Source organism: Trachypithecus francoisi, unplaced genomic scaffold, assembly GCF_009764315.1.
Source record: "Trachypithecus francoisi isolate TF-2019V2 unplaced genomic scaffold, Tfra_2.0 Contig01585, whole genome shotgun sequence".
NCBI lineage: Eukaryota > Metazoa > Chordata > Mammalia > Primates > Cercopithecidae > Trachypithecus > Trachypithecus francoisi.
This window is the reverse complement of record NW_022681444.1, coordinates 9,876,987-9,902,973: the sequence shown is the minus strand read 5'-3', so window position 1 is coordinate 9,902,973 and position 25,987 is coordinate 9,876,987. Positions and strand designations below refer to the sequence as shown.

Genomic DNA, 25,987 nt, shown 5'->3' with positions numbered 1-25,987 from the left:
ATGATGACAATGGCCAGCGTTTATTGAGCACTTGCCATGTGCGGGGCACCGTGCTAGGTACTTTGCATGAATTAACACATCTAGTCCCCACAAGAGCCTGGAGGCATGTGTACTATTATTATTATCATTCTCACTTGAGAGCTGAGGAAACTGAGGTGCACCGAGCTTCAGTTACACAGCTTCCTCTTCACTAGCACCTGAGTTCTCCCGCCTCTCAGCAGAGTGCCTGATACATAGCACTCACGTGGTAAGTGACAGGTTTGACAATAAAGGTAAACTGTTTGTATGGCAAGTCTCTTAATAGTGTTCTTTGTGGTTTCTTTGCTTTCAAGCTTGAGAACCTCTCCATCTAGAAATCATTAACTCTTTATTCCATTGGGAGTCATTTTGGTTTATGGGACTCCTTGCAATTTTGAAGTCCAAGTTCAAAGCAGAGAGACCAAAATCATACTGTTTAATTGCATTTGAAGACATGATGAAACCAGCTTGACCTCCATGTTCTTGTTGTGGCCCTGCCATGGACTGGCTGGCTTCTCCGCTCTACTGCCTGTTCTCTATCAGCAGGCAGAGTGTCATTGAGCGAGGACAGTTGAGTCCTGTCACTCTGTTCGAAGCCCTGCCACGGCGCCCATCATATCCAGAGGAAAACTTGCAATGGCCGCCCCCACCCACCTCAGCTCCTTCCTTCTTCTCTGTCTCCTGCTGATTCAAAGTCATTCCAGGCACACTCCCTTCTCCACCTTAGAGCTTCTGTGCTGACTATTCTGCCCCCAAATATCCCAAATACCTAAATCCTCATTTTCAGATCACATTGCAGATGCCATCTTCTCAGTAAGCACCACGTTTAACATTGCAGCCCACTCCCACACCCTGCACATTTTAAAAACCATAACATGTTCTATCTTCTAATATACTATATATTTTAGTTTTAAAAAGAGTGCTTATGGGGAAGTAGCCTTTCTTTGTTTATTTCAGTGATATTTCTCAAGTGCTTAGAAGGATACCTGGCACATTTTAGGGATTGGCCCATAAATATTTGTTGAATGAATGAATGAATGAATGAGAGTGTAGCCTTGGTGAAGCCACTTTCTCTTTGGGGCCTTAAAAAAAAAAAAGGTAGAATAGCAGCTTGTACTGCTGTAGATGACATACATCCTCCCAATTGTAACTTCGGTTGATTCTTTGCATCTTGGTGGTGTCATTGCATCACAAATCCACCCTCACCCACCCTAGGATGTGAGATTCACGGAGCAGACAGAATTCAGCCGGTGTTGGGGAGGCAGATGACATATCCTGCATTGCTGGATCTAGAGATCTACGTTCAGCTCCTATCTGGGGTCGGGACATGTTGTGTGTCAGCCAAAGCTCGTGTGTCAGAAACACAGCACTTTGCGCAGCCGACAGCTGCCCAGTGAGAGCCTGCCCGTTTTGCCCACTTTCTTTTGGTGACGTTTCCAGAGCCTCTTTGCAGTGCCATTGTCATTTCCCATCACCAGCAGGGTAGCTCCAGTTTTCTGTCAGTGCCACCGAAGCCAGCCCCAGCCCATTGTTGCTGTGGATTTGTTTGCATATTGCACAGCCATCTGTTCTCTTTACCATCCAAGCTTTAGATTTTGAAATATGAATTACCAACCACTCCAAGGATTTCAATGGCTTACTGTTTGTTTTGTATGCCCGTAACTAGTCTTTCAACTGTTAGAATCACCGTTTTAAAAGCCTAGATTACTCTTCTGTTGTGTAGGCACGTTGGGCAGTCATTGTGGCTGAATGAACTGGTACCTAGGTATCTAACTGAACCATAGGCTTGAAAACCACCACATGCAACTATTGCTGTCCATGCTTTCATCCTGATAGGGAACATTAAATCAGAAAGTTGTTTGAGAAAGATACCAGTATATAGTAACCCTAAATATAGTAAGCTCATGGATTAGGATTACACTTCAAGCGTGTTTATTCGCGTTGTGACTTCAGCTTACTATTCTCTGTGATAAACGGAGGGGTCTGTGAGTATGATTGTGTGTGGTGCGCTTCTCGGTCCTAGCAGCAGCGTCTGTTGTTACTGCCATCCTTTACTGAGCATTCACCTGTACCCAGCGCAGTGCTTCAGCGTTTCGTCTTCCACCCACAGCTTCTTTCATTTTCTTTAACATGCCAAGCTCTCCTTGCTCTGCTCTTTGGGCTGTCTCTTTCCCTCTGTCTCAGTCACTTTATGTGGTCACAGATTTTACAGGCAGTGCCTCTGCTTTTACATGTTGTTCCTTCAGCCTGGACTGTCCTTCTGGCATAGGCTTTTAGCACCTGTGTCTTTCCTTTGTGGCATTTGACACAAAGGTCATTAATTTTTAGTTTAGGGGGTTACCTGTTTAATGTCTGTCTGTACTTACAGGCTGTAAGTTCTTTGAGGTTCCAAGCTTTATCAGCACCTAACACTGTACCTGGAAATAGACTGAGTCATATTTCTGTAATAAATGTTGTGTTTTCACAGACAACCCTATGAAATGTATGCATAGTATAACTTCTGTTTTACACATGAGGAGACTGGGATAGAGAGAGGTTAAATCACTTGCCCAAATCATCCAGCTGGTAAGTGGTAGAGCAATGCTCTTTCCACTGCTCTTCTTAAGAAGCAGCACATGCTGGCATGAGTGACATATGAATGACTAAGACAGTCAAAAAGCAGTAACGACCAGATGCAGTGGCTCACACATGTAATCCCAGCACTTTGGGAGGCCAAGGTGGGAGGATGTGTTGAGGCCAGGAGTTTGAGACCAGTCTGTGCAACATAGTAAGACCTCCTCTCTACAAGAAGATAGAAACAGTTAGCTGGGTGTGGTAATATGTGCCTGTGGTCCCAGCTACTCAGGAGGCTGAGGCGGGAGGATAGCTTGAGCCCAGGAGTTAAAGGCTGCAGTGAGCTGTCATCTCACCACTGCGCTCCAGCATGGGCAACAGAGAGAGACCCTGTCTATAAAAACAAAAAACTAAGACAGTAATACATAAACCAAAAGACCTGCATTCTGAGTACATCAAAATGGTTAGGAGAAAGAGATGTTCTTACTTAATAAACGTTAGCCAGGGAATATTTTCTGTTTTCTAGCTTTTTCATGTGTCTAAAATGTCTGTTTCTCTGCTTTAAACAACCCATTGCAAGAATGGGATTGAGTCCTGCAAAGGTCCCATTCTCTGTGGTCTTAGAATTTTTTTGTGTTTTTGTTTTTTTTAGAGACAGGGTCTTGCTCTGTTGCCCAGGCTGGGGTGCAGTGGTGCGATCAGAGCTCACTGCAGCCTCCACTTCCTGGGCTCAAGTGATCCTACCATCTCGGCCTCCCAGGTAGCTGGGACTAAAGGTGTCTGCCATCACACCCAGCTAATTTAAATATTTTTTTTGGTAGAAATGGAGTCTTGCTGTGTTGTCTAGGCTGGTCTTGAATTCTTGGGCTCAAGCAGTTCTCCTGCCTTGGCCTCCAAAAGTGCTGGGATTACGGGCTTGAGCCACCATGCCTGGCCAGGCCTTGGAGTTTTCACTGTTGAGATGATCATTTGCATTTTTTTCCTCTGTCAGAAGGTTTCCTTGATTGCCTCTAAGATGCACTTGCATCCTTCAGGTTTTAGCTCAAGTGGCCCCTTTGCAGGAAAGCCTTCCTTGACCACACTATTTACTGTTGCGGCCCTCTCGTTGCCACCCCCGATCTGCTTCCCTGCGCGTTTTTCATGGTCCTCCTTTTTGTCACTGAACATCCTTCATGTTGTACCTATTCCTTTGTTTCTTGTCTGTCATATCCCTCCTCTAGAGTGTGCTCTCCAAGAGCATGGATGTCTCTGTCTGTTTTGTTTGTTGCTTATTCCCAGTACTGTCCTTAGAGCAGTGCCAGGCACATTTGACTCATAGGATGTATTAATATTTATTATTCATTATTGAATGAATGAAATGCTATTTGGCTAGACAAGTTAGCTTTGTAATTCAACCTGCAGGTATTGGGCTTATTTGGACCTGGGACCAACTGTGTGACTTTGAGCAACTGACAGCTTCTCTAAGCCTCCTTCCTGATTGATGGTGTGGGTTGTAGGAACACCTTCCCCTTTATTGCGTTGCAGGGATTTCATGCCTGCCCTGCAGTGAACACTTGGAGGCTATTATCATCGTTTCAGAAGCTGCATAGCCTAGAAGTCTTGATTGGTTGTTTCCGTTTACATACTACTCATTCGAGGGGCATGTCTGTTTGTGTGCACGTGTGTGTGTATGGTCTGGTGAACTGATTGTGGTAATCAGTGAATAAACTAGGCCACTTTCACAGATAGTTTTAAGAGCTGAAGTCTCGACACAAACGGTCCCCACTTTTTACACATAACAATTTGGTATTTTATAATGAGGACCTACATGTCACGTCCCCCTACCTTGAGTTTCTTTCTGGTTGACCTATGCTCATAGCCACACAGGAGAAGGTGAAGGCCACAGTCAGCGCATAGTCTGGTGCTCTTCCTGAACCCCCTGGGTGCCGGAGGAGGGGCTGTCCCTGAGTTACATGAGATTGCTGAGGAGACAGAAGGGCGTGGCTTTCTGGTACCTTGTCAGAAACCCAAGCTATCACGCTGAAGTTCCCTTCTCCATCACGTGCTCAGTTCTAGCTACCTTTCGGCCTAAAAGTGAGATGTACCTTGTGATTCTTCTGTAGACATCTTTCCAGAACATTTCTTAAGTTGCCCTTTGCCCTTGGACAGAGTGCTGCAAGGGCTCCAAAGCAAAGGGCAGGCTTTGTTAGGGTTGTAGTTCTTGGAGCGGTGAGAACCAGAGTTTGTCTTATTGTGATAATAGGTGACTTTAGTGACCTTCAGTCCTTGAGTCTGACGTACTTTGATGAATTTATGATCTTGATTTGTCCGTGGACACTTTTAAACTCCTCTTTCTTTGCTCCCTTGAATCTGATAAAGGTAATCACTTGTTTTCTGCCTCAGATCTGTTTATATTTATGAGAACTAATGATATATTATGTTATGCCTTTGGGGAAGAGAGGAAAAGTTCCTCTTGATTCTTGAGCTGGGGGAGGGGGAGAGCAGTAAGCCGCATTCTTTACTCCCATGTGTTTAATAAAGATTGCAGCAGTACTCATGACTCCTCGTCTATTCATACGGGGCTGTATTGGTGCTATGTTGCTGCTTCTGAGATTGGCACTGTTATATTATTAATAGTACTGATCACACATGCCTTGCATTTAATACAGAACATAAGAGGCTCACCTAGCATGAATGAAAAATCTCAAATTGAAAGTGTAGATACTATAAAATTTTTAAAGAAGGGAATGCATTATGGTTGAACTTTCAAAATACAAATAGTGTATTTTTAATAACCAAGTTATGAATGTCCTTGGGTTCTTGGGTTAGGGAGGTGGAGAAAGGAAAGAAAGTGGCTTCCTTTTACCTTTATGCCACATAGAATCTGGAGACACACAGAACACCAAAGATCTAAGTTACACTGACAAAAACCAAAACAAAAAGCCCAGATCCAAACCGGAGTTTAGGAAGGCAGCATTCCGTCATTAACTCATCCAGCTAGGCCAATAATGGCAGAGATCTCAGAACAGTTGGAAGTTTATATACACAAATGTATGTGCTGAAATACCACACTCTGATGACATTCGATGGAGAGGTAACCTTTGATGATGAATTTTCTTGCCCTTTTTAGGGGAGTGAAAGGGGAGGCGGGTGGTACTTCACAGGACTCTAAATTTACCAAAGTTTTTCAAATTTAAATTTTCTTAGAAAAAAATGTCAAATGATTGTAGATCCAAAAATGCCTTTGTTGGCATTTTAATGGTGCTTTTTGAGCCCAGTATGGAGTGTAAGTGAAAAGAAAAGCAGTTTCTTTCTTGGTAATATGGTATTGAATCCAAGGCCTTGGACCATACAATATCCCAGGAAGCTTCGCGGTTTGTATATGATATGTGATCTTTTCTTAAACATTGTTAACCTGTGCCCTTTACAGACAATGCCAGGTCAGAAAATGTCAGGGGAACTTTGGATTGCCTTCATAATCGTGTAAAGAAAATTATTGTCCTCAAAATCCAGAGACTATGACAGGCATTCTTAATAGAGTGGTATGTTCAGAGACACAAACAGCATGCATGGGACTGCTTTTAGCTGGTGGGGAAGGAAAAATATTTAAGTGATATTTTACTTCTGGTTCAGACCAATTGTGGTTAAGAAAAAATGTAGCTACATGTCAGGCTGTTGTAGACACCTATTTAATTTGTTGGAAAGGTGAATTCTCAAAGCAGGAAGCCTTTTGAAATGCTTATTCACACTCAGACAATTTATTATAGAACTAGAGAGAGGCTTAGTGTGGAGTGCGGGACTAGGTGCTCCCCATGAGAAGAGTGGCTTGGGCACAGGGTTGTGAGAGGAGGGGCAGGGGAGGCCAAGAGAGTGGCTAGGTGACAGGAGCCATCACCTAAAGCCAGTGGAAGTGGGAAGTGGGCCCTGGTGATGGGTGGCATTTTGCATTCCCTCCTGACTGGCTCTGCCTCCTGGGACCTGTCAACCCCTCAAGTTAGTTAAGAGCTCCATTTGGGAACACATTCTGTTACAAAATCATATTTGCTTAGGTGCAAATGAAAAAGTGTCTTCTTGTTCCTCTTATCATTTAGGTCATTAAAGAACAAGATTTAAGTGAAAATGAGAAGGAGACAGTTCTTTGGCAGAGCAGAAACTGTGTAACTATTTTCAACCCCTGTGTTTTGAAACAACATTGGTTACCTCAGTTCAGCTCTTTCAGAAAGAAGAAGAAGAAAAAAAATCGAATGTGTGGGCTTGATAGGTGGTTTTGCCAAAGTACAGACCAAAAGTTGCATTCAGAGTGCCACATCATTTCTTTTCAGAAAGTTCACTTTCTCGGTAAACACCAGAGAAGAACCTACAAAAAGGAGCCTAAAAAACATGATTTTATTTCATGAGACTTAAAATGCCTTCTTGTCTACTTTTTCCATGGTTTTTCAGCTTTCAAAGTGGTGGGCATTACGTTCTTTATTTGCAGCCAAGGTGGGCTCGGCTTGTGGGCTTGTGGCAGAGCCATCCCCCATGCCCAAGCTCCCATGGCACACAGCTAGCAGCGGCCAAGCTTCGCGCCTCGCCTACCACATCCACCTTCTGATGGCAGTGCTCACCAGTGGAACAAGCTCTCTCCACACCTCATTATTTCTACAACCTGAGTGAATTTGCAAATTAATTGATGTGTGGGAGGGAAGGCATCTGCTATTGTAAAAACCTTTAACTGTGGCAGTAAAACGTGAAATAAAATTAAGTGTTACTCTAGTAAACTAATAGTCCCCAGGTGATGAAGCACATTTTGTAGTGTGTAGGGGCTTCCATTTTCAGGATCTGTTTAACTTTGAGGCTCTTTCTGCCCCCTCTCTCCCGGTATAGTTTTTATTTTCATCCAGGGAATTCAAGCATGTAGTTTAAAAGGCAAATAAATAATACTACAAGATTTATACCAGAGGTGTTGGTCTTGCCCAACTATGCTATACCACTCCTCAGAGGCAACTCCTTTTAACTCTTTATTTTATTGTTTATTTGTTTTAGAGGAGGGGTCAGGTTGGACTCGTAACTCCTGGGCTCAAGTGATCTCCCACTTCAGCCTCTCGAATAGCTGGGACTCAGGTGCGCCCCACCACGCCTGGCTTCTGTTAACTCTTTTAGCTCTTTCCTTGGATACTTGCCCACATTTTCCTAAATAACCTGCTTAGACTGCTGTTTTAGATGTTATCTCTTGCCTCTGCCATGGAAGATGAAGATTTGACTTTCATAGACCACCATCTTCCCATTGCATTGCTTTAATTGATACTTGGTTTTTACATTATTATGACTATGAAATATTTTTTATAGTGGAGACATGTAGGATACTGTGATTGCTATTTCTTTTGGTGAATGCTGAAGTAGAGGGTAGCTCACCATTTAGTGTGCAGATTCATCCCCCTGTCTTCAGCTGTCCCTAAACCCTGAGCCTCTAAGGACAGCCTCTCCAGAGAGGACACCACCTGGCTTCTGATGGAGCAGGGATCTGGGTGTTCAAGAAAGATTTAACCAGTCCACCTGTTTTATGCATACTTGACCCCTGGCCTTCCAGGCCACTGAGTGCCCCCATTTCCTCAGTCTTTGGAAATTCTGCAGTGCAGTTCAGCTTGCTGTTTAAAAATAGACTTCTCCTACTCTCCCAGCCCTCCCTTCTGTTCAGGGTAGGTGTTTAGTATACTTCATTCTGCGAAGGTAGTGCTGGTCCACTTACTTCCTGTCTTCTGAAATGTAGTTGACCTCTCTTTCTATTGCTGTCTCCTCTTCTCTTTGTCCTTGTAGGCACATACCGTGAGTTCATTCATTTGCTGTCATTTTAGTGGTTTGGGGAGAGAATGCAGGTGAACATGACTTCATTCTGCCATGTTCAACAGGAAGGCCTCTGGCTTCTGTTTTTGATACGTTTTGCTTTGTTTTACACATAGGTCTACAGCGTCTTTGAATTTCAAAAGCACATTTTGATTTAATGGGCCTATATTTTTCATGAAGGGTCTTTTTTTCATCACATGATTCTAGGAAATGTGTGCAGACAAGCACATTGCTACTTTGAAATAGAGTAATAATGTCTCTGGGTCTCTAGTATGCTTTCTAAGAAGATCCGTCGGATGCTAGTATTTCATCACGTAGCGGGAGGGAGAAATGATAAAACACAAAGCTCCTGAAAAGAAAGAACTGGCCTTTCTTCCCCTCTTTTAGGTGCACGCTGGTTTTAAAAACCTCTTTCTCAGCGGTGCTCTTACGATTTTGGCTCTCAGCAGTTAGCTTTTCTAGAGTGGAATAGTTGAGGGCAAGAGTACCTGGTGTTTGATGGCAGTGTTAGAAGCTGAATTTTTCAGAGAAGCAGAGACTCCACTAGACTTAGAGCCACTCCCTTGGGTCAGGGCCACGGAGAGCCAGGCAGCGCTGTCATGAGGGGTGCCGCTGTCTTTGAGACCACGTGGCTCTGGCACCAGTGCACACTCCGCTGAAGACGGGGCAGAGGCCCGAATCCCCTAACACTGGTCAGGCTTGTGCCACCTCCAACAGATGGACCGGTAACACCTTTTCACATCCCTCCCTGTCTTTGAAAACCAGGACATAAGTCGCCAGTTTGTTCTCTTCTGCCTTTGGGAAATCCTCATGTTTTCTGTATGGGAAGCGCAGCCAGCCCATGCCACTCCACCCTTTGCCACTCTAGCAGCAGTTCACATGCCATAGCCTGTGTACCTTGATTTGCAATTTTTGGACCATGCTCTGCACCCGCTCCCCCATCCCCCGCACCCCGACACTTTTGTTTGCAAGGGTAATACAAAATGCAGCTCACAGGCCTATTTCAGACTTTATTAAAACGTCATTTCCCCTGCCTTGTTCCCAGATTTCTGTGCTTAATCACAGAAAGCCAGCTTGTTCAAATATACATTATTCTTGCTTGGAAAACTCTTGGCTTGTCTTCCTCCCCACCTCCTTCCATGTTTTGTAACCTCGCTTCACCGAGGCCGCTCTTATTAAATATCATAATTTACTCATTGGAGAGTTATTTGTAAACTTAATTAACTCTCTGTCAGTGTTTGAGTTAATTTTCTCCCTTTCATTTTAGCCTCCCTGGCCATGGTTTTTCATACTCTGTCCTGTGTCTGTTAAAGACTTTGTAAATAGTTTTGAAATGCCAGTTGGTGATATATGGGCCTCTTTAACATTTCTGTGATTTATGTGCAGTGCTGTGGAAAAAGGCAAAGAAAGCAAATTATATGGCAAAAAATGTTGCCAATCTTTACTTTTTTACTCTTAGTTTTAAAAAGTATACTTATCAATCAAATTTGATGGATTTTCTTTTTTATAAAGATTGAAAATTTAACTATTTGAAGACTTGTGCAATGCATGTTCTGTATTTGCTTAATCAAGTAACTTGGTACTAGAGTAGGGTTTCAGAATTCTAAAAGCTTTCAATCTCTACTATTTGTTCCTATCCTGTTCCCTCCCTGACTCTTCAACAATACATGCATGAAATGGCCAGATTTTTGATAGGAGGTGGAAAGAAGGAATCCTCTCAATGCTGGAAGTACAGTGCTGAATCTTTCTGGTGAACCAGTAAGAGCTGTGTCCTTCTCTTAGTTGACCGTGACTTGTCTGAGGCTTCTCTCCGTAGCATATCTCAGATGGCTTCCAGGTCTCAAGAGACTGACCTGAAGCTACCGGTGAATCTGCACATGTTAATTTTGTGCTCAGATTTTAGCTTGTCTCGGAGCTGCCGGGGGGTGCCTGTTACGGTGTGAATTCCTGGGTTCCTCAGTAGAAGTTCTGATCTCACAGATTGGAGGTGGGCCCCTGGAATCTGCACTTTGGGCAAACACTCTGTAGATGATTCTGTTGCAGATGATCTCTGGCTATGCTTTGAAAATGATTTGAAGGCTGTCATGTCCTTGATTATACCACTCCCCCTATTCGGTATCTCCAGTGACACCCCTCCCCCAGTTGTCTACCATATGAAGTCCAAAGAAGATGTAAAAATTCCGTATTACTTGGGAGCATTGGGACTTGTCATTTGTGTAGGCAGGGTATATAGGTCTGGCTGTGCAGTTATGCAATGCCTACAGACCTCTTTGGATTTTTTTTTTTTTTAATTTATTTGTTCATTCAGCCACAACTGTGTGCCAAGCACTGTCCTAGATGCTGCAGCTACAGTCATGACTAAGAAGTCTCTGTCCTGTTGGAGCTTATATTCTAAGGTATGGGAGATAGGGAGGGAGAGGGTGAGTGGGAGAAGTAGAAACTAAACAAACAAACGATATGTAAGTAGTACCTCTCTGGCTTTACTACTGTGATTAAGATAAAACTGCTGTGATAGAAAGCACCTGCCAGCTCCTTTAGGTGGCCAGAAAAGATTCTCTGAGAAGGTAAAGTTCAAGTGAGACTCGTACAACAAGAAGTCAGGTATGCAAAGATCAGGGTGAAGAGCATTCAGGTAGAGGCGACAGCTAGTGCAAGAAGCCTCAAAACAGGAACAGAAAAGAAGCCAGCCAGAGTGGTGGAATGCTGGTGAGGCAGGTGGAAGGAGGAGGTGGGGCCTGAGCACATAGGTTGTCCTGCTGTGTGTGTGCCCTGTGACTCTACTATGGCTGTGGTTGCTCAGATCAGAGACGGGCACGTAGGCCAGTGGCTGCCAGCAGTTGATGAGGTCCCAGCCAGCATGGGTGCTGTGCCCAGCACACTCACACTCCATGGCCTGGCACCGGTTCACAGCTCCTTATCAAAGCTTTGGGTATCTGAGTGTGTTTTGGATTTTATAACATTTTATATTATAGAATGGTAGCATGGCTCTTATACCATTAATTTCTCCAGCGGGGTCTGGGGCAGTGCACTGTATCAAATTCTGTGCAGCAAAATGTATGAGTGTTCACACTAAGTGAGATAAATGAAGATTTCAGTAGACTCACATCAGTTCATGGCAGGTGTTGCTGCCACATGAGTTTTGGCACCTACATCGATGAGAAGGCTTTAGATGTTCAGAACTTTTTATACATTTTATACTGTGCAAGGGAATTATGGCTGTGTACTGGCAGATTCTTGGCCCATCCTCTGTTCTGGGTGTGAAACATCAGAAGGCAGTGAGTGGGTGAAAAGGTGTGTGCACACGAGTGTGCCTGCTCAGGCGGCAGCAGGCAGAGTCCCAGGAGAGAGCAGAGGCGAGTCAGGAGATGTTGATTGTGGTGGAGTTGGAAGAAGCAGCCCAGAAGAATCCGAATCCCAGAAGCTGAGTAGGACAAATGGCCGGAAGCTGCTGGAGCAGTTGGGCTGCAGTGGGCCGCATTCCGGTCTCTTAAGAGGCCTGGTTGTGGATACAGCTCCTGTGGTCTCTTCTTTCCCACAGAGCAGACCCTTACTAACTGGGCAACCAGAGCACAACTGTGCTCGTGGTAACCTGCAGACGTTAACTGGATAATAAGAGGAGTCATTAAATCCCCATCATCCTCACTCCGTTGATTCAGAATTCAAATTTCTACCATACTTTGAAGTTTACTTACATCCCCTCTGGCTATCTCCTGCCAGCTAATGTATTCATTTACTCATTTATTTTAAAAATACTTACTGAGAGCATGCTAAGTCCTGGAGAGGCAGTTGAGTGTAGTGGTTACGTAGCAGGGGCCCCAGAGCCAGGCTCTCCAGATACCAGTCCTGACCCTGCCGCTTAACGTCTGTGCCTCATTTTTCTCATTTGTGAAACAGTGATGATGCTAATAGTACCTGCCTCACAGGGTGGTTGTACAGATTAATTAAATGAATTAGAATAGCACCTGGTTCATAGTGAGTCCTGTATACACATTAGCTAATGTTATTTTTTTTAAAATGATAGGCCAGGCACTGTTCTGGACACTGGGGATGAAGCTGTGAGGACTAGGGCAGGTACCTACTCCTATAGAGCTTACGTTCTAGGCAGATCTTGACCTTCTAAAAGCAGAGCTTTTCTTTGTATGTCCATTCATGTCCAGCACTGTGCTCTGCATCCATCAGGCCATCCCATTCTCAGCACATTTTTATTGAATGCTCACGTAGACCCTTCTGCTAGGCAGGGAGGCTTCTAAAATGGGGTTTTAGAGACAGTTCTGACACCCTTGTGGCATACACTTTGGGAAAAGAGTAAAGGTAGTTACACAGAAACCCCTACACTATCATGTACATTGGTCAGCCCTGGGAAAGGTGTTTCAGAAAGGCTTCTGGTCTGGCTTGAGCAATTTCAGTTCTTCACCACTGTCTGCATGCCAGGTACTTAAAGGGAAAGGCAGCCTATTTATTGGGTATTGGGGACCAAGAGGACACATGAGATGTTGCACAAGTTGCCTATTCTTATTTTCTCACTCCTGGTCCCAAAGCAGGCTACTTTCCCTATCTGGGCTCTTCCTCTGGATGGACATGGTTGGTGATGGACGTGTGAATATTCCTTCTTGGACATTCCCAGCTGGCTGCTGCTTCTCCTCACTTTGGTTGCTCGGCTTGTTCTTCACAGCAGATTTTGGAAAGTTTGAGTAAGGCTGCTGAGCATCATTGGAGTTAGAGTCGGGAACATGCGCATTGGAGTAGCCCTTCTCGTATTGGGCTCAACTCTCTTATGGCTCAGCCATCCCTGTGCACTCCCCTTCCCCAAATCCACCAGGAACAGACTTGTTTTTGACTTGTCTATCTTTCCTAAGGCTTTTTTCATCAGACGCAAGTTCTTCCAGTTATTGGCACAGTCACTCCTAAGACTTAGCTTAAGTGTTAATGGCTCAACAATCTCAGCCTATTAACACTAATCATAATAATGTTTATTGAATGTGTGCTTTGTGCCAGCCACTTTGCTTGGCCCTTTTCATGTTCTTAACCCTCACTAACTCCAAGAACCAGAGTGTAATTTTGCTCAGTGAAACCTGAGATTGTTTCTAGAGTAATCCAATAGTATTGAGTAGCAGTGTTATCCCCAACAGTAGAAGAGAGCAAAGTCTTCAGAAAATTGAAGCGCTCTCCCAAGATCATAGAGTTGGTTCAGGAGAGGGCCTCTGCCGTATATCCAGATGGTTGACCATGAACCCACGTTCTTAATTAGATTAAGAGTAGTAGAACTCTTTCTCTGCCTAGGTCTCGTTGATCAGTAGAAAATTCACTCTGGGCCAGGCGCGGTGGCTCACACCTGTAATCCCAACGCTTTGAGAGGTCGAGGCAGTCAGATCACCTGAGGTTGGGAGTTCGAGACCAGCCTTACTAACAAGGAGAAACCCTGTCTCTACTAAAAATATAAAATTAGCCGGGCATGGTGGTGCATGCCCGTAATCCCAGCAACTCGCGAGACTGAGGCAGGAGAATCACTTGAAAACCCAGGAGGCGGAGGTTGTGGTGAGACGAGATAGCGCCATTACACTCCAGCCTGGGCAACTAGAGCGAAACTCCGTGTAAAAAAAAAAAAAATTCACTCTAATCTGTTTGTTTTAAACCAAAACATGCCCGTTGTTAATATGTATGACTTTGTCTTTTTTTTTCCTTCCAAGGGGAAAAACCACTATCCTGTATTTATATGGGAAAATCCTGACACACAGGCTTCCACCTGCATTACCTTTTCTTATACTTCCTGTGTGCAGATAATCACAATCAGAACTTGAACAGACCGACAGAAATCCTTTAGCAGTCCTACAAAGAGTGCTGTGGGAGTCTGGAGAGAAACTTTGATCTTCTAGTACCGAATTCTTAGATAGATGCATAAGAAGCACTCCTTAACCTGATCGTTTCATGCATCAAGCTTGAGCCAACTTTCTGGGCATTTAGGTTGTGTGTAGATTAAAAAGAACAATCTCTACAGTATATTAGAAGGAGCTGCCCAACTAATCCTCAGGATTGCCTTTCAATTAGAGTGCTCACCTTGTTTCTGCAGGCCTTATACAATTGTCCTTAGGATTTGACCAAGAGGCATCATCTTGTAATAGATTGTCTTCCTCAGTTGTATGAGAAGAATTCTGAGTTGGGTTTCCTTCTCAATATAGCTGCTCATTTAGAATGACCTAGTGGGTATATTTTTCCTTTTTTCTCATTACATTTATCAATTTATTATCTGACATGCTTAGGGTGACAGGATTTGATTTAAAAGGTGATCATTCTAATCAATTTTGTGAAAATTCAGTCATTCCTGGTGTTATTGGAGGAAGCGAATTTCTAGGTATGGTCACTTGTGAATATCACAAGAACAGCTCTTTCTTTGCCTATTTGCAGTGTGCTGGGCAGTATGCTTAAGACTTTTGCACATATTATACCGCCTAATTCCAACAACAACCATTCTTCATCTGTAAAAGGAGGCTGACAATACTGCCCTCCATGGGTTTGTTGTGAGATAGGGAAAAGGCACTTTTAAAGCCTGCCTTAGGGGGTGTTCCCAATAAACGCAAAAACAGCTCTCTCCTTACGAGATTGAACGTTGCCTTTTCTTATTGAGCTGATAAAGCAAGTGGCTCAGAAGGGAGGGAAAACACCCAGAATCACTCATGTTGGACTGGGGTTTGAACTCAGGGCTATCTCACTGCAAGGCTGCATCTTCTGTGCATTGGGCCACACTGCCTCCAGAGTGTCAGCCTTTGCTGCTTCATGGCCAAGTACAAAGGAAAGCAGGTGCCTCCTTGGACCCGTTGCCTCCTCATAGTCCTGAGCCACCACACCTTGTTCTTCCTGTTCCTAAAAAGACAATGCAGTTGTTAAAATGATCAATTAAAAAAAATTCCTTCTTAAGAGCTCTCTCCCGTTTCCTGATTTCTCTTCTTGCATGCCTCCTAACTAAGCAGCTGTCTCACTTCCCCTCCTATACTTTTTTGTTTTTCTGACATCATTGTCATATATTTTTCCAGTCAGTGATTATATGGCTCCCTATTTGCCTGTCTCCTTCCATCTGAGTTTTCTCTTCACTGCCTGTCCTTCTTCCTTGCCTCTTCTGACTGTATATCCCCAGTCAGCAGGGAGTAGGGGGATGGCTGATCAAATCCCTGATTTGTAGCCAGGTGTCTCCCAGCAGACTATTGGTTTATGGAGGAAAGCCGAGGAGGCTAATGGGACTGCATCTGACCATAATGAAAATGGTGCTTAAAGCAGAAACAGGCATTTCATGATACTGGAATAAAGAACAGCTAAATAAACTCTCCAACTAAATGTAAATGAACTGGGAGGTGCACAGAAACTCATTTTTCTCTTCTGAGAAGCCATCCCTTCTTCACGCTACCCATAAAAGAAGAAGTTTATAAAATATCAGATTGGCAATTTTCAAAAAATCAGGTTTATTAGTTTATTGACTAGATACGTTGGCAATGAGTGACTAATGCTTAGAATTCAGTGTTTAGAACTTGAAATGTCCATTGGTGGTTCTCACTGTACTCGTTGTTTCGTTGAAAAACGTCTGTTTTCTTTTGGGGCGGGGGAAAGAGAAATATTCAGGGGCATATTTCTTATATGGGAATATTTAGTTCTTCCCCCATGCCTCACCTGTGAATGTTTGGGAAGAAAAACCAATAAAGTATTTTATGTCAGTAAATGCTTAAGTGCCTGTTAGGGCTGTAGCATTGCATTTGATTTCAACTTTTACTAGGCATAAGACACCTCAAGGAGCCCTTTCCCAACTGATATGGTTTGGCTCTGTGTCCCCACCCAAATCTCATCTCTAATTGCAATCCCCAGGTGTTGAGGGAGGAACCTGGTGAGAGGCAACTGGATCATGGGGCGGTTTTCCCCGTGCTGTTCTCATGATGGTGAGTGCTCATGAGATCTGATGGTTTATTGTTTGGCAAGTTCCTCCTTCGCTTGCTTCTTTCTCCTGCCGCCATGTGAAGAAGGTCCTTACTTCCCTTATGCCTTCTGCCATGATTATAAGTTTCCTGAGGCCTCTCCAGTCATGTGGCACTGTGAGTCAATTAAACCTCTTTCCTTTATAAATTACCCAGTCTCTGGAAGTATCTTTATAGCAGTGTGAAAATGGAGTAATACACCAGCCCCGCCTCACTAGCTGCCTTAATTGGAGACTTTTGGTGACTAGTAAAATGTTTGCATTCCATATTTAAATTTCACTGATGTTGATTTTTGTACTAGGAAGTCAAGCGCAGACTGCTCAGAGTAACATTTAAATACAGAATTTCAGTGTTAGGACCTCAGACATAATTCTAGCCTTACTTTGTAGACTTTTGATTCAGGCCTTAAGTACGTGTTTAAAAACTAATGTCCTACATTTCTGGTAGAAATATAAAGATAATCCTGAGATGTGTCTTTCTTCCCTGTGACTTCTGTCTTTGGTTAATAACTGAAAGATCAGATGCACAATCTGTTTTTCTTGAGTCCAGAAGTATAATATGCAAATGGATAAGGATTCTGGGGTGGTTCACCCTTAGCTGGTGACAAGAACATGATGGTGCATCTGACATGGCCTTCTTCCTCCAATAGAAACATGGGCAAACAAGATAGCCCACCATGTTGTCCCTCTTCAGAGGCATATTCTCATTCATTGTCACGGCCTGTCAATCATCTGTGATGCTGCTCTCATTACTGTTGTCAAATTTTGCGTTGATCCTATTTATATTTTTGGCCTGCATCTTCTTAAGTGGCCATGTGTCTTAGTTTAGGCTGCGTAATAAAATACCATAGACTGGGGTAAACAACAAGCATTTACTTCTCCCGGTTCAGAAGGCCGGAAAGTCCAAGGTCAAGGTGCTGGCAGATTTGGTGTCTGGTGAGGGCTCTCTTCCTGATTTGCAGATGGCCACCTTCTTGCTATATCCTCTTATGGTGGAGAGAGAGAAATCTGATCTCTTCCTCTTCTTTAAGGGCATTAATCCCACCATGGGGGCATCACGCTCAGGGCCTTATTTAAACCTGATTATCTCCCAAAGGGTCTAGCTTCAAATACCATCACATTGGGAATTAGGCCAATGTGTATTGAAACAGAAGAATTTTGGGGAGACAAAAACATTCAACCCCTGACACCAGGTGACTCTCCAACGTGATCTTTATGACCCTGTCCATTGGTCTCTAAGACCATGCAAGGCAGATGGGGTGAGCACCTGGTGTGAAGTGAGAGGAGTCTCCTGGGAGACAGGAAAACACCAATTTTTATATACCCTTGTCTGTCTTTTTTGTTTTTTTTTGATACGGAGTCTCGCTCTGTCGCCCAGGCTGGAGTGCAGTGGCCGGATCTCGGCTCACTGCAAGCTCCGCCTCCCGGGTTTACGCCATTCTCCTGCCTCAGCCTCCCCAGTAGCTGGGACTACAGGCGCCCGCCACCTTGCCCGGCTAGTTTTTTTGTATTTTTAGTAGAGACGGGGTTTCACCGTGTTAGCCAGGATGGTCTCGATCTCCTGACCTCGTGATCCACCCGTCTCGGCCTCCCAAAGTACTGGGATTACAGGCTTGAGCCACCGCGCCTGGCCTGTCTGTCTTTTCTTAGCTGCTCATCTTCCCATTTTTTCCCTTTCTTCAGTTGTCTTTCTCTTTCCCTTTACAGATAATCCCTATGATGGTTGTTTCTTCCATTGTTAGCCACATTTTAGTTTGCTTTGTTAGTGAATTCATTCAGATATGTGAGGCATTCTCCTGTTGTAACATGCATACAGCTGTAGTGTAAACAGGAGCAGTTGTGGAGAAAGGCCTATTAATAAAGGTGGAAATTCTGGGGAGTTGCAGTAGAACCATCCAAACAACCCTAACCATTACAGATATTTAAGAGAGAAAAGGGCTGCTATCCATCGTCTCTGTTTACTTCTTGGATAGCTTTTGAAGTTTGGACATTTGAGCACTAATATGTAGGGAAGAAAGAAACTCAGATGGCATTTAGCATGTAAATAATGCCACAGTGGAGCAGGAAGCGCAGCTCTGATTTGCTGTCCTGCTTTCCTAGTAATTGAAGGAGCTGAAACCGAGCTTCCAGGAGAGAACAAATAGGCAAGTAAATTGAAGGCTTCCTTCTTATGGTTTACTGATGCTGTTTTGACCAAGTAAAAAGATTATTTACCCATAAAAACTGAAGTCTAAGGTGTTTTTTCTAAACTATTGGCTATTTGAAAGAAGCGTTAGGAGATAAAAGGAGGAAAGAAGCTAATATCATTATCTGATATTTAGATTAAAACCCAAGCAAAACAATTAGATTTATGGTATTTTTCTGTAGCTGTTTTCCTTGGCACAGATAATACCAGACGAGCTTGCCTGTTTTTTGCTTAGAGTTACGTTCAAAAGAAGAACCAGAGCTCTATTGTAATACATGATTCTTTCTCATTAGCTGGAAACAAAACATATTTCAGTAATGAGGGGCAAAGGTCCTTGCAACTCACAGTGGTGACAAAGTTTCCTGATTTTGCACAGTTCTTAGTTCTAGGTGAAAGCTTAATGGTCTGGGGAAACATGACTGTGTGAGACTCTCAGATTAGCACCCTACCTCCCAGTGCTGCAACACACATCCCAGCTGTATGGGGTGCGACTTGATCCAGGTGTATGTGGTATGGATTGTTCCAGGTGTCATGTGTCCTCAGGTTGTGGCTGTGGGCTTTGGTGTGTTCTGTTGTACATTGGAAGGATTTTCAGTGCACTTATGTCAGCCAGCTCTGGCTGTTTTGGTCAGTGATCTACAGGGGAAGTGGCACTAGTGTCCTTTCTTGCTATCATTATATATAACATATTCGCAAAGAGAATTCTTCAGTAGAAACAGAGTATACATGTGGAATCTCCTAGAAACCCCTTAGACAGAAGCACGACTGCTCTATGACAGAGCCATATCAAAACTGCTAGGAAGGTTCAGCGTGCCACTGTGCATCTGGAATTTAGATTTTCTGATGAAACTATGGTTTCTTGATTTCTTTTCTCTAAAGTATTTAACCCTGAATATTAAAACTTGAAGACAATAGAGTTTAAAACTTCTTCAAACTCACCACCTAACACATGACTGGAGTCAGTGGGAGGGAAAAGCATGCAACATCTCAGCGCCTGCAGGAGAGCAGAGTGAAGAGTTCTATCATGACAAGCAGGAGCCAGGAGAGGCCGGTGACAGGAACGTGGCTGCCTCCTTGGCATGGGCCAGCTCCCGTCCAGGAGGGATTGCTGTGTTCTGTTGCCGAAGGGGAGATAAACGTCAGTACCTCCAGTTAGAAAGATGCAGCACACCTGTTCCCGCGGGACAGAGTTATTAAGGCAAACCCTGTATGGCCCACCGTCCTCCTGCGAATGATGTGACCTGGGGTCAGTGACCTCTTTAAGGCTGGCTTCTCCTCTCATGTGAAATGGGGTTGTGGGTAGGGGGAAGATTGGCATCTACTATGGTTTTTCTCTATTGTTAAATTCTGTGATTTGAAGTCATCCAGGGGCAGTCCCTATGGACCCCTTTTTCTGAACTCAAGCCTGTGAACATACCCACTTTTGGGCAACTGGAATAAGAGGAAAAAAGGTTTCTTTTATGGTTCTGTCATGACAGTAGGCACCTAGAAAGCAGTGTATTTGCTTTCATAAGAGGCCAGCCATAAGAGGACTGTCAGATGGAGGCAGTCCGTTCTAGATTGGTTGCAGTGCCAAGCCAAGCCAGCATTCCCAGGAATCTGCCAGTCTACTTGTTAGTTGACAAATTCATTAGCATCACCTGTATTCAATGCGCTATCCTGGACATTGTACAGAATACAGTCATCAGTAACAAGGTCTGTGCCCTAGAGATAAGACTCCCTGGGTGGCAGCTTCACTCCCAGACCCAGGAATAACACAGGGCTGCCTTTTCTGGGCGTATTTCCCAGTACAGACAGGAGCTTTGTGCTTGGAGAAGGAAATTGGCCTAGAGTGACTGGCAGAGGAGTTGGTGGGGCTCCCTACCCCCTTGATCTCTTCTGCCCTCCTGTGGGTCCTCTGGTCTAAGCCAGACAGAATTTATTATAACTTAGTTCTGTGCCATTCTTTGCCCTTATATGTAATTATATGCAAAGTTATTTAAAAAAATAAAGTGAATCATAACTTATGGGCAGGAGAGCTCTTTCTTTCCCCTTCACCCTTAAAAAAGCCTTTGGTGAATCTTGAGAAAGAAATAGTGATTTTCATAGTGAGAAGAATCAAATCTTGATTGATCTGGCTTATACGTTTTGAGATTGTCAAATGTCAGGTTCTCTTAAAGTGGGATTCGGGCCAGATGGCAAGGGTAGAGCAATGCTGCATACGATGGGATGCTGTAGCATGGACCCCAGGGAGGTTCCAGCATGCACTTCAGCTTTTAAGTACTAGGCCTAATTGAATGCCACTGGCTTAATTAGTATATTGAACATGATCGGTTTGATGAATTTCCTTCTATTCTCTTTTCAAACTTTGGTCCAGTGCAAAACATTTACCTATGAATATTTTGGGGTGGGTAGAAGCATTCAGAACACTGCAGAAGACATCAAGCAAGTGGAGAATGAATGGGGGAGGGGTAATTGCTCGTCTCATTTCCTGAACCCAAGATTTAAGTCAGAAACTTTGCGTTTGAATGCTGCTTATCATTGCCTTTTATATAATTTCCTTCCAGTATATGTTATTTGTAATTTGAGTGTATTTTAAAGCTAATTGAATTTTGACTCCCAATAGTTTGGACTCTTCAGAAGAGGATTCTATAAAGACCTTGGCTATCCAACAGAAAAAGATTTGTTAAGTCTCTTGTATTAATATTGCAGGGATATTCCTTCATGTCAAATACCTTTCTACCTTTAGAAATACAAAGGAATCAAATTTTAGAGTTTGGTGGGTCCTCAGAGAAAATGTCATGCATATTTTCTAGAGAGGGACAGGAGATATGTAAGGTCACCCAGTGTGGTAGTAGCAAAGCCCAGGAGCTCATTTCCAGAGAGGCTGCTGATTGCAGAGGCCCTTCCTCTCCCACTTACATTTCATCAGGACCCTGCCTGACAACTTGGAGCCTCTTATGTATTCAGTATAACTAAAACAACATTATTTTAAAATGATTCAGTTAATCAAAGTTTTCCTCATTTTAATTGGTCTTTCCTCAGATCATTATTAATTGCTAAAACTTTCTCAGGTATAGAGGTAATTAGTAGATATAATTGGTTAGAGAGGGCTTCAGGTTGAGAACTGATAGAAAAATCCTAGGTCATTCATAGAAAATAGAAAGTGGAAATTAATAGATAGCAAAATTGTAACTGAGAGAAATACTCTAAAAAATTCAGAGAACACTGCAACATGGAAATGGCTGTTCCCGTGAAGCGGTAACTTAACAGTAAGTCACGAACCTTCCCTTCCAACTCACCACGTCAACACTCCCATTCCCCACACTTGTAAGATATGGAAGTTAAAAGAATAGATCATTTCTCTGCTTCTTTGATTTTTATTCCCGCTGGTTAGTGGAGAAACGATCTTCAATAGAAAAATCACATTAGAACTTTTATAAGTTGCTTTTTGAAATAGAGTTGTTTCCATGCTACAGACATTTGGAGATAAGTATGTTTATTGAAATATATTTTTATAGAAAATATTACAGAACCTGTAATTGAGAACTTATGGCAGTATTTTGGGGAGTTATATGTTTCTAATGTTAATTTGTAGATTCACTCTGAGCTCCCTTCTTCTGTTTTAGAACCATTGGCTGAGTGAACATTTTCCAAGAGCCTCTTCAGATCTAAACTGTGTTCCATGGAATGGAGTATTGGTGCTTAAATAATGTATAATCCAGTTGGACAGGAGCTGCCTGTCAGTTTTATTAACTTTGACCTTTTCTCCCATTATAAAGGTGGTTCAGTAAATATTTAATGGGCCCCTATAGATCTTGACAGTCAGAGCCGTGTTCCTGGAAACTGGGATACATATATATGATTAACAAGTGCTGCTTAATCATTATGAGTCAGCTCTCAAGGGCAGATTTTGTTTTGAGGGAAGAAGAGTCCTTCCACCTGTGTGTGCTATCAGAGGTGCACTGTACATTGAGAGCATCCAAGATGGCCGAGGTTTCAAAGGAACCCTTTAAAAGACAGACAGTAGTTAGCATACATTTCTGCTGTTTTGGGTTTTTTTGTTTGTTTGAGCAAATGATCAAAATGATGCCAGGTGGGCAAAATCACCCTGCGACTCTGCATAGTTAGCAGGACTCTTCCACTCAAAGAGTCAGCAGGGCTGGAATGGCTGAGCTTGCATGGACCCTAATAAATACAAAGGAGGAGAGCCAAAAGGAGAGACGATTCCTTGAGCCAGGAGGAGGCCCCTGCCAGGCTGTCTTTCCCTGTAATTCCGTAAAGCCCCATGCATATTGCACTCATTGCAAATTCTGGCAGGGAAGATCGAAACCCAAGTAGCTGACATTTTGAAACATTGTCTTTCAAACTTGTACTCTCCCTTGCCTCCATTGATTTCCCACTTAAGAAATCTGTAGGAAAAAAAAAATTTTGAGCAAAATTCATTGGTCTAAGATGAATTGTTAGAGCCAAATTATGACCCCCCCCCCGCCCCTTTTCCACCCTGAAAAGAGCTCCATCTTTATTATGAATGTGATGTATGTTTGTCTTGTGTTGGGCACCCGTAAGGCTCCCACAGCAAATCGACCAAGTAACTCAAGAGCCTGTTAAAAAGCAGTATGGATGCTCCAAACACAGTCGTACTGGATCACTGGATATCCTCGTTTTTATAGCCACTTTCCAGCAGCAGATCATTTCAGTTGGTTTTGTTTTCTTTGCTCTCTATTTGCAGACGGCCCTGTGGCTTTAGGTGAGGCCATTTATTTTTCAGAACGTTATTGCCCTTTGCATCCAAGGACCAACCCCTTTTATATGGTGGTCGCCAGTTTCATTACTGTGAGCTGTAATGCAGCTGACTCGGCAAAGAAAACCTGTGCCTTGGAAGAGCGTTTTGAGAAGAAATTGATTCAGAGCTTTAGAATGAATTACTATTTGTATGTTTAGATAATTCTAAATAAATGTTTGAAAGACCTTGCTTAATTTGAGAAGAGAGGAAGAAACACATTGGATGTTATAAATGGTCTCTATCCAAGTTCTTAGCTTGGCATTTTCACATGTGAATCTTTTATTTACATCTGCTCAAAATTGGGATACCTTTCAAGGATAATTTTATTGTAGCGATATTGATGGCAACTCTTATGATCTAAAATACAAAAGTATGGGATTAGAAAGGGAAGCTAAAAGTTATTGTCATACGCCAAATTGGTTATAAGCTTCATTTAGCAAGGAGTGAGAATGATGAGTTATATTTTAAATCAGAATTTCCTGATGGTAGGTATAAGGGGATTGACTGCATTAGGGCACAAATGAGCTTTCTGTAGTGATGGAAAGTTTCTTTATCTTGATTGGGATGGTAGTTATACAGGTATATACACTTGTCAAAACTCATTAAACTGTTCACTTAAAATGTGTGTATTATATTTTACATAAATTGTAATTCAAAGTCTTGTTTGGTTTAGAACTGGGCAGTATCATTTATCTTTCCCAATAATAAATTGAAGCACAGAGAAGTAAAGTTGTCTATCCCGAGTCACCGTGAAGCTCAGCAGTTTGTTCAGGGATCAAGCAAAGGATGCTGGCACCAGACACATTTAAAGCATGCTGCTGCTTTACCTCCATGACATTGTTCCAGTTGCACGTCCATGGACTTGAAATTGGCTTCTCCACTCTGTTATCTCTAATGAGCTTATATCCATTTGTATATGTTGTTGTAAGATATATTCATGAGCTTGTTCTTATGATTGATATTTGTAATTTAACCATTTAAGAGATAGCGCAGTGGTTCTGAATGCAGACTCATAGTATGTTTGAATCTATGTATGATAAGCCATGTCGTGGTCATGGTGTGCTGCAGTAGACTACAAATTATGTGGTTTTTATTATAAGCAAGATATGATGGTAGCAAGACTTCCCAGAACTAACTTTGTCTCTAAGGAAAACCTCTGGATTTTCTTATTAAAAAATTACATAGGCTTTAAAACCATTTACATAAAGCATACGAATAGTAGTGAAAAATAAGAAAGTAAAAATCACTCGAATTCTGCTACTGAAAAATACAGTTAGCGTTTTAGAGAACTTCTTTTAAGTGCCTCTCTGTTTACAATGGAACCTTTTTTCCTTTTAATTCAACAAAATGATACTGTGAAGTTCTTTCTCTGTTTTAATCAGTTTCACAGTCATTTGTTGGACATTTTGACTGCTTCCAGTTTTTCATCATGAGGTAATGCTGTGATGAACAGGCTTGTTCTTGTTTCATTTCCTGTTTGTCTGATTATCCGTTTATGGATAAATTCCTTGAAGCAGAATGTGAGCAGTTGTATTTGAAGTTACTTAAAATGTTCTAAGGGATAAGATTATCAAGCGTTGCTAGTTTAATACCATTTGTCCTGCTTTTACCAAATGCTGTTTTTCTTTCCCTTTTGTTTTGTTTTTCTCTGCAGTTGCAGTACCATGCAGGACTAGCATCTGGCCTTTTGAATCAGCAGTCATTGAAGCGCTCTGCTAATCAGATGGGAGTATCTGCCAAACGTAGACCAAAGGCTCAGCCCACAACTCTTGTCCTACCACCTCAGTGAGTGATGGGTTTGAAAAATTACTTTAGTACTGGGTGAACTTTTTTACTTTATACTTGTTTCGGGGTAGTGGAAAGTTATTGTATTCTTCAAAATTCCCTCACTCTCTCCCTTCTTTTTTTTGAGACGGAGTTTCGCTTTTTCACCCAGGCTGGAGTGCAGTGGCATGATCTTGGCTCACTGCAACCTCTGCCCTCCCCTGCCCTGTCAGGTTCAAGCAATTCTCGTGTCTCAGCTTCCCAAGTAGCTGGGATTACAAACGCACACCACCATGCCCAGCTAATTTTTGTAGTTTTAGTAGAGATGGGGTTTCACTATGTTGGCTAGGCTGGTTTCGAACTCCTGACCTCAGGTGATCCACCTGTCTTGGCCTCCCAAAGTGCTGGGATTAGAGGTATAAGCTACCACACCTGGCCCTGAATTCTTTCTTTCTTTTAAAAGGGCATCTGTTAGGATTAGAAACCAAGCATGATGGTAACATAATTTGCATAGATCTTTGTGAAACAGCTATAATGCAGTTTATTTTACATATTTTGTATGTGACTTTTCCACCTAGGATTTTAAGAGACCTCACGGCTTATTATTTGTTTCCTTATCACATTCCCAAAGGTGGTAGAATATGAGTACAGTTATCCTTATATTATAAATGAGACAGCTGAGGAGCACCTTTGGTTAAGCTGTAGTCCACCTAGAGAACCTGCTAGAGCTGAGATTAGAATAAATGCTAAGTTCATTTGTTCATGTTTAAAAATAGTAATGTATGTGCTCTTCTTTTTCCCATTAGGAAGGATAATGGATACAGTAAGATTCACAGAGCATACAGTTTAATGATTTTTTCACACTTGTGTACATCCATGTAGCCACCACTTCCAGAATCCCATAAGGGTTCCTCCTCATTGTTCTCTGTCTATACCTGTGCTGCCC

General features: G+C 42.8%; 1 protein-coding gene across 5 annotated transcripts in view; it reads left to right on the top strand.

Annotated features, from left to right (window-relative positions):
- The window catches only part of MED27 (mediator complex subunit 27), a 216,232-nt gene that overhangs the window by 40,981 nt on the left and 149,264 nt on the right, over positions 1 to 25,987 (top strand). For all 5 annotated transcript variants that reach the window (XM_033194605.1, XM_033194600.1, XM_033194590.1 and 2 more), the window contains exon 3: positions 24,932 to 25,062. In XM_033194605.1, the coding sequence (XP_033050496.1) occupies positions 24,932 to 25,062 (131 nt within the window). The remainder of the gene's footprint in view (positions 1 to 24,931; positions 25,063 to 25,987) is intronic.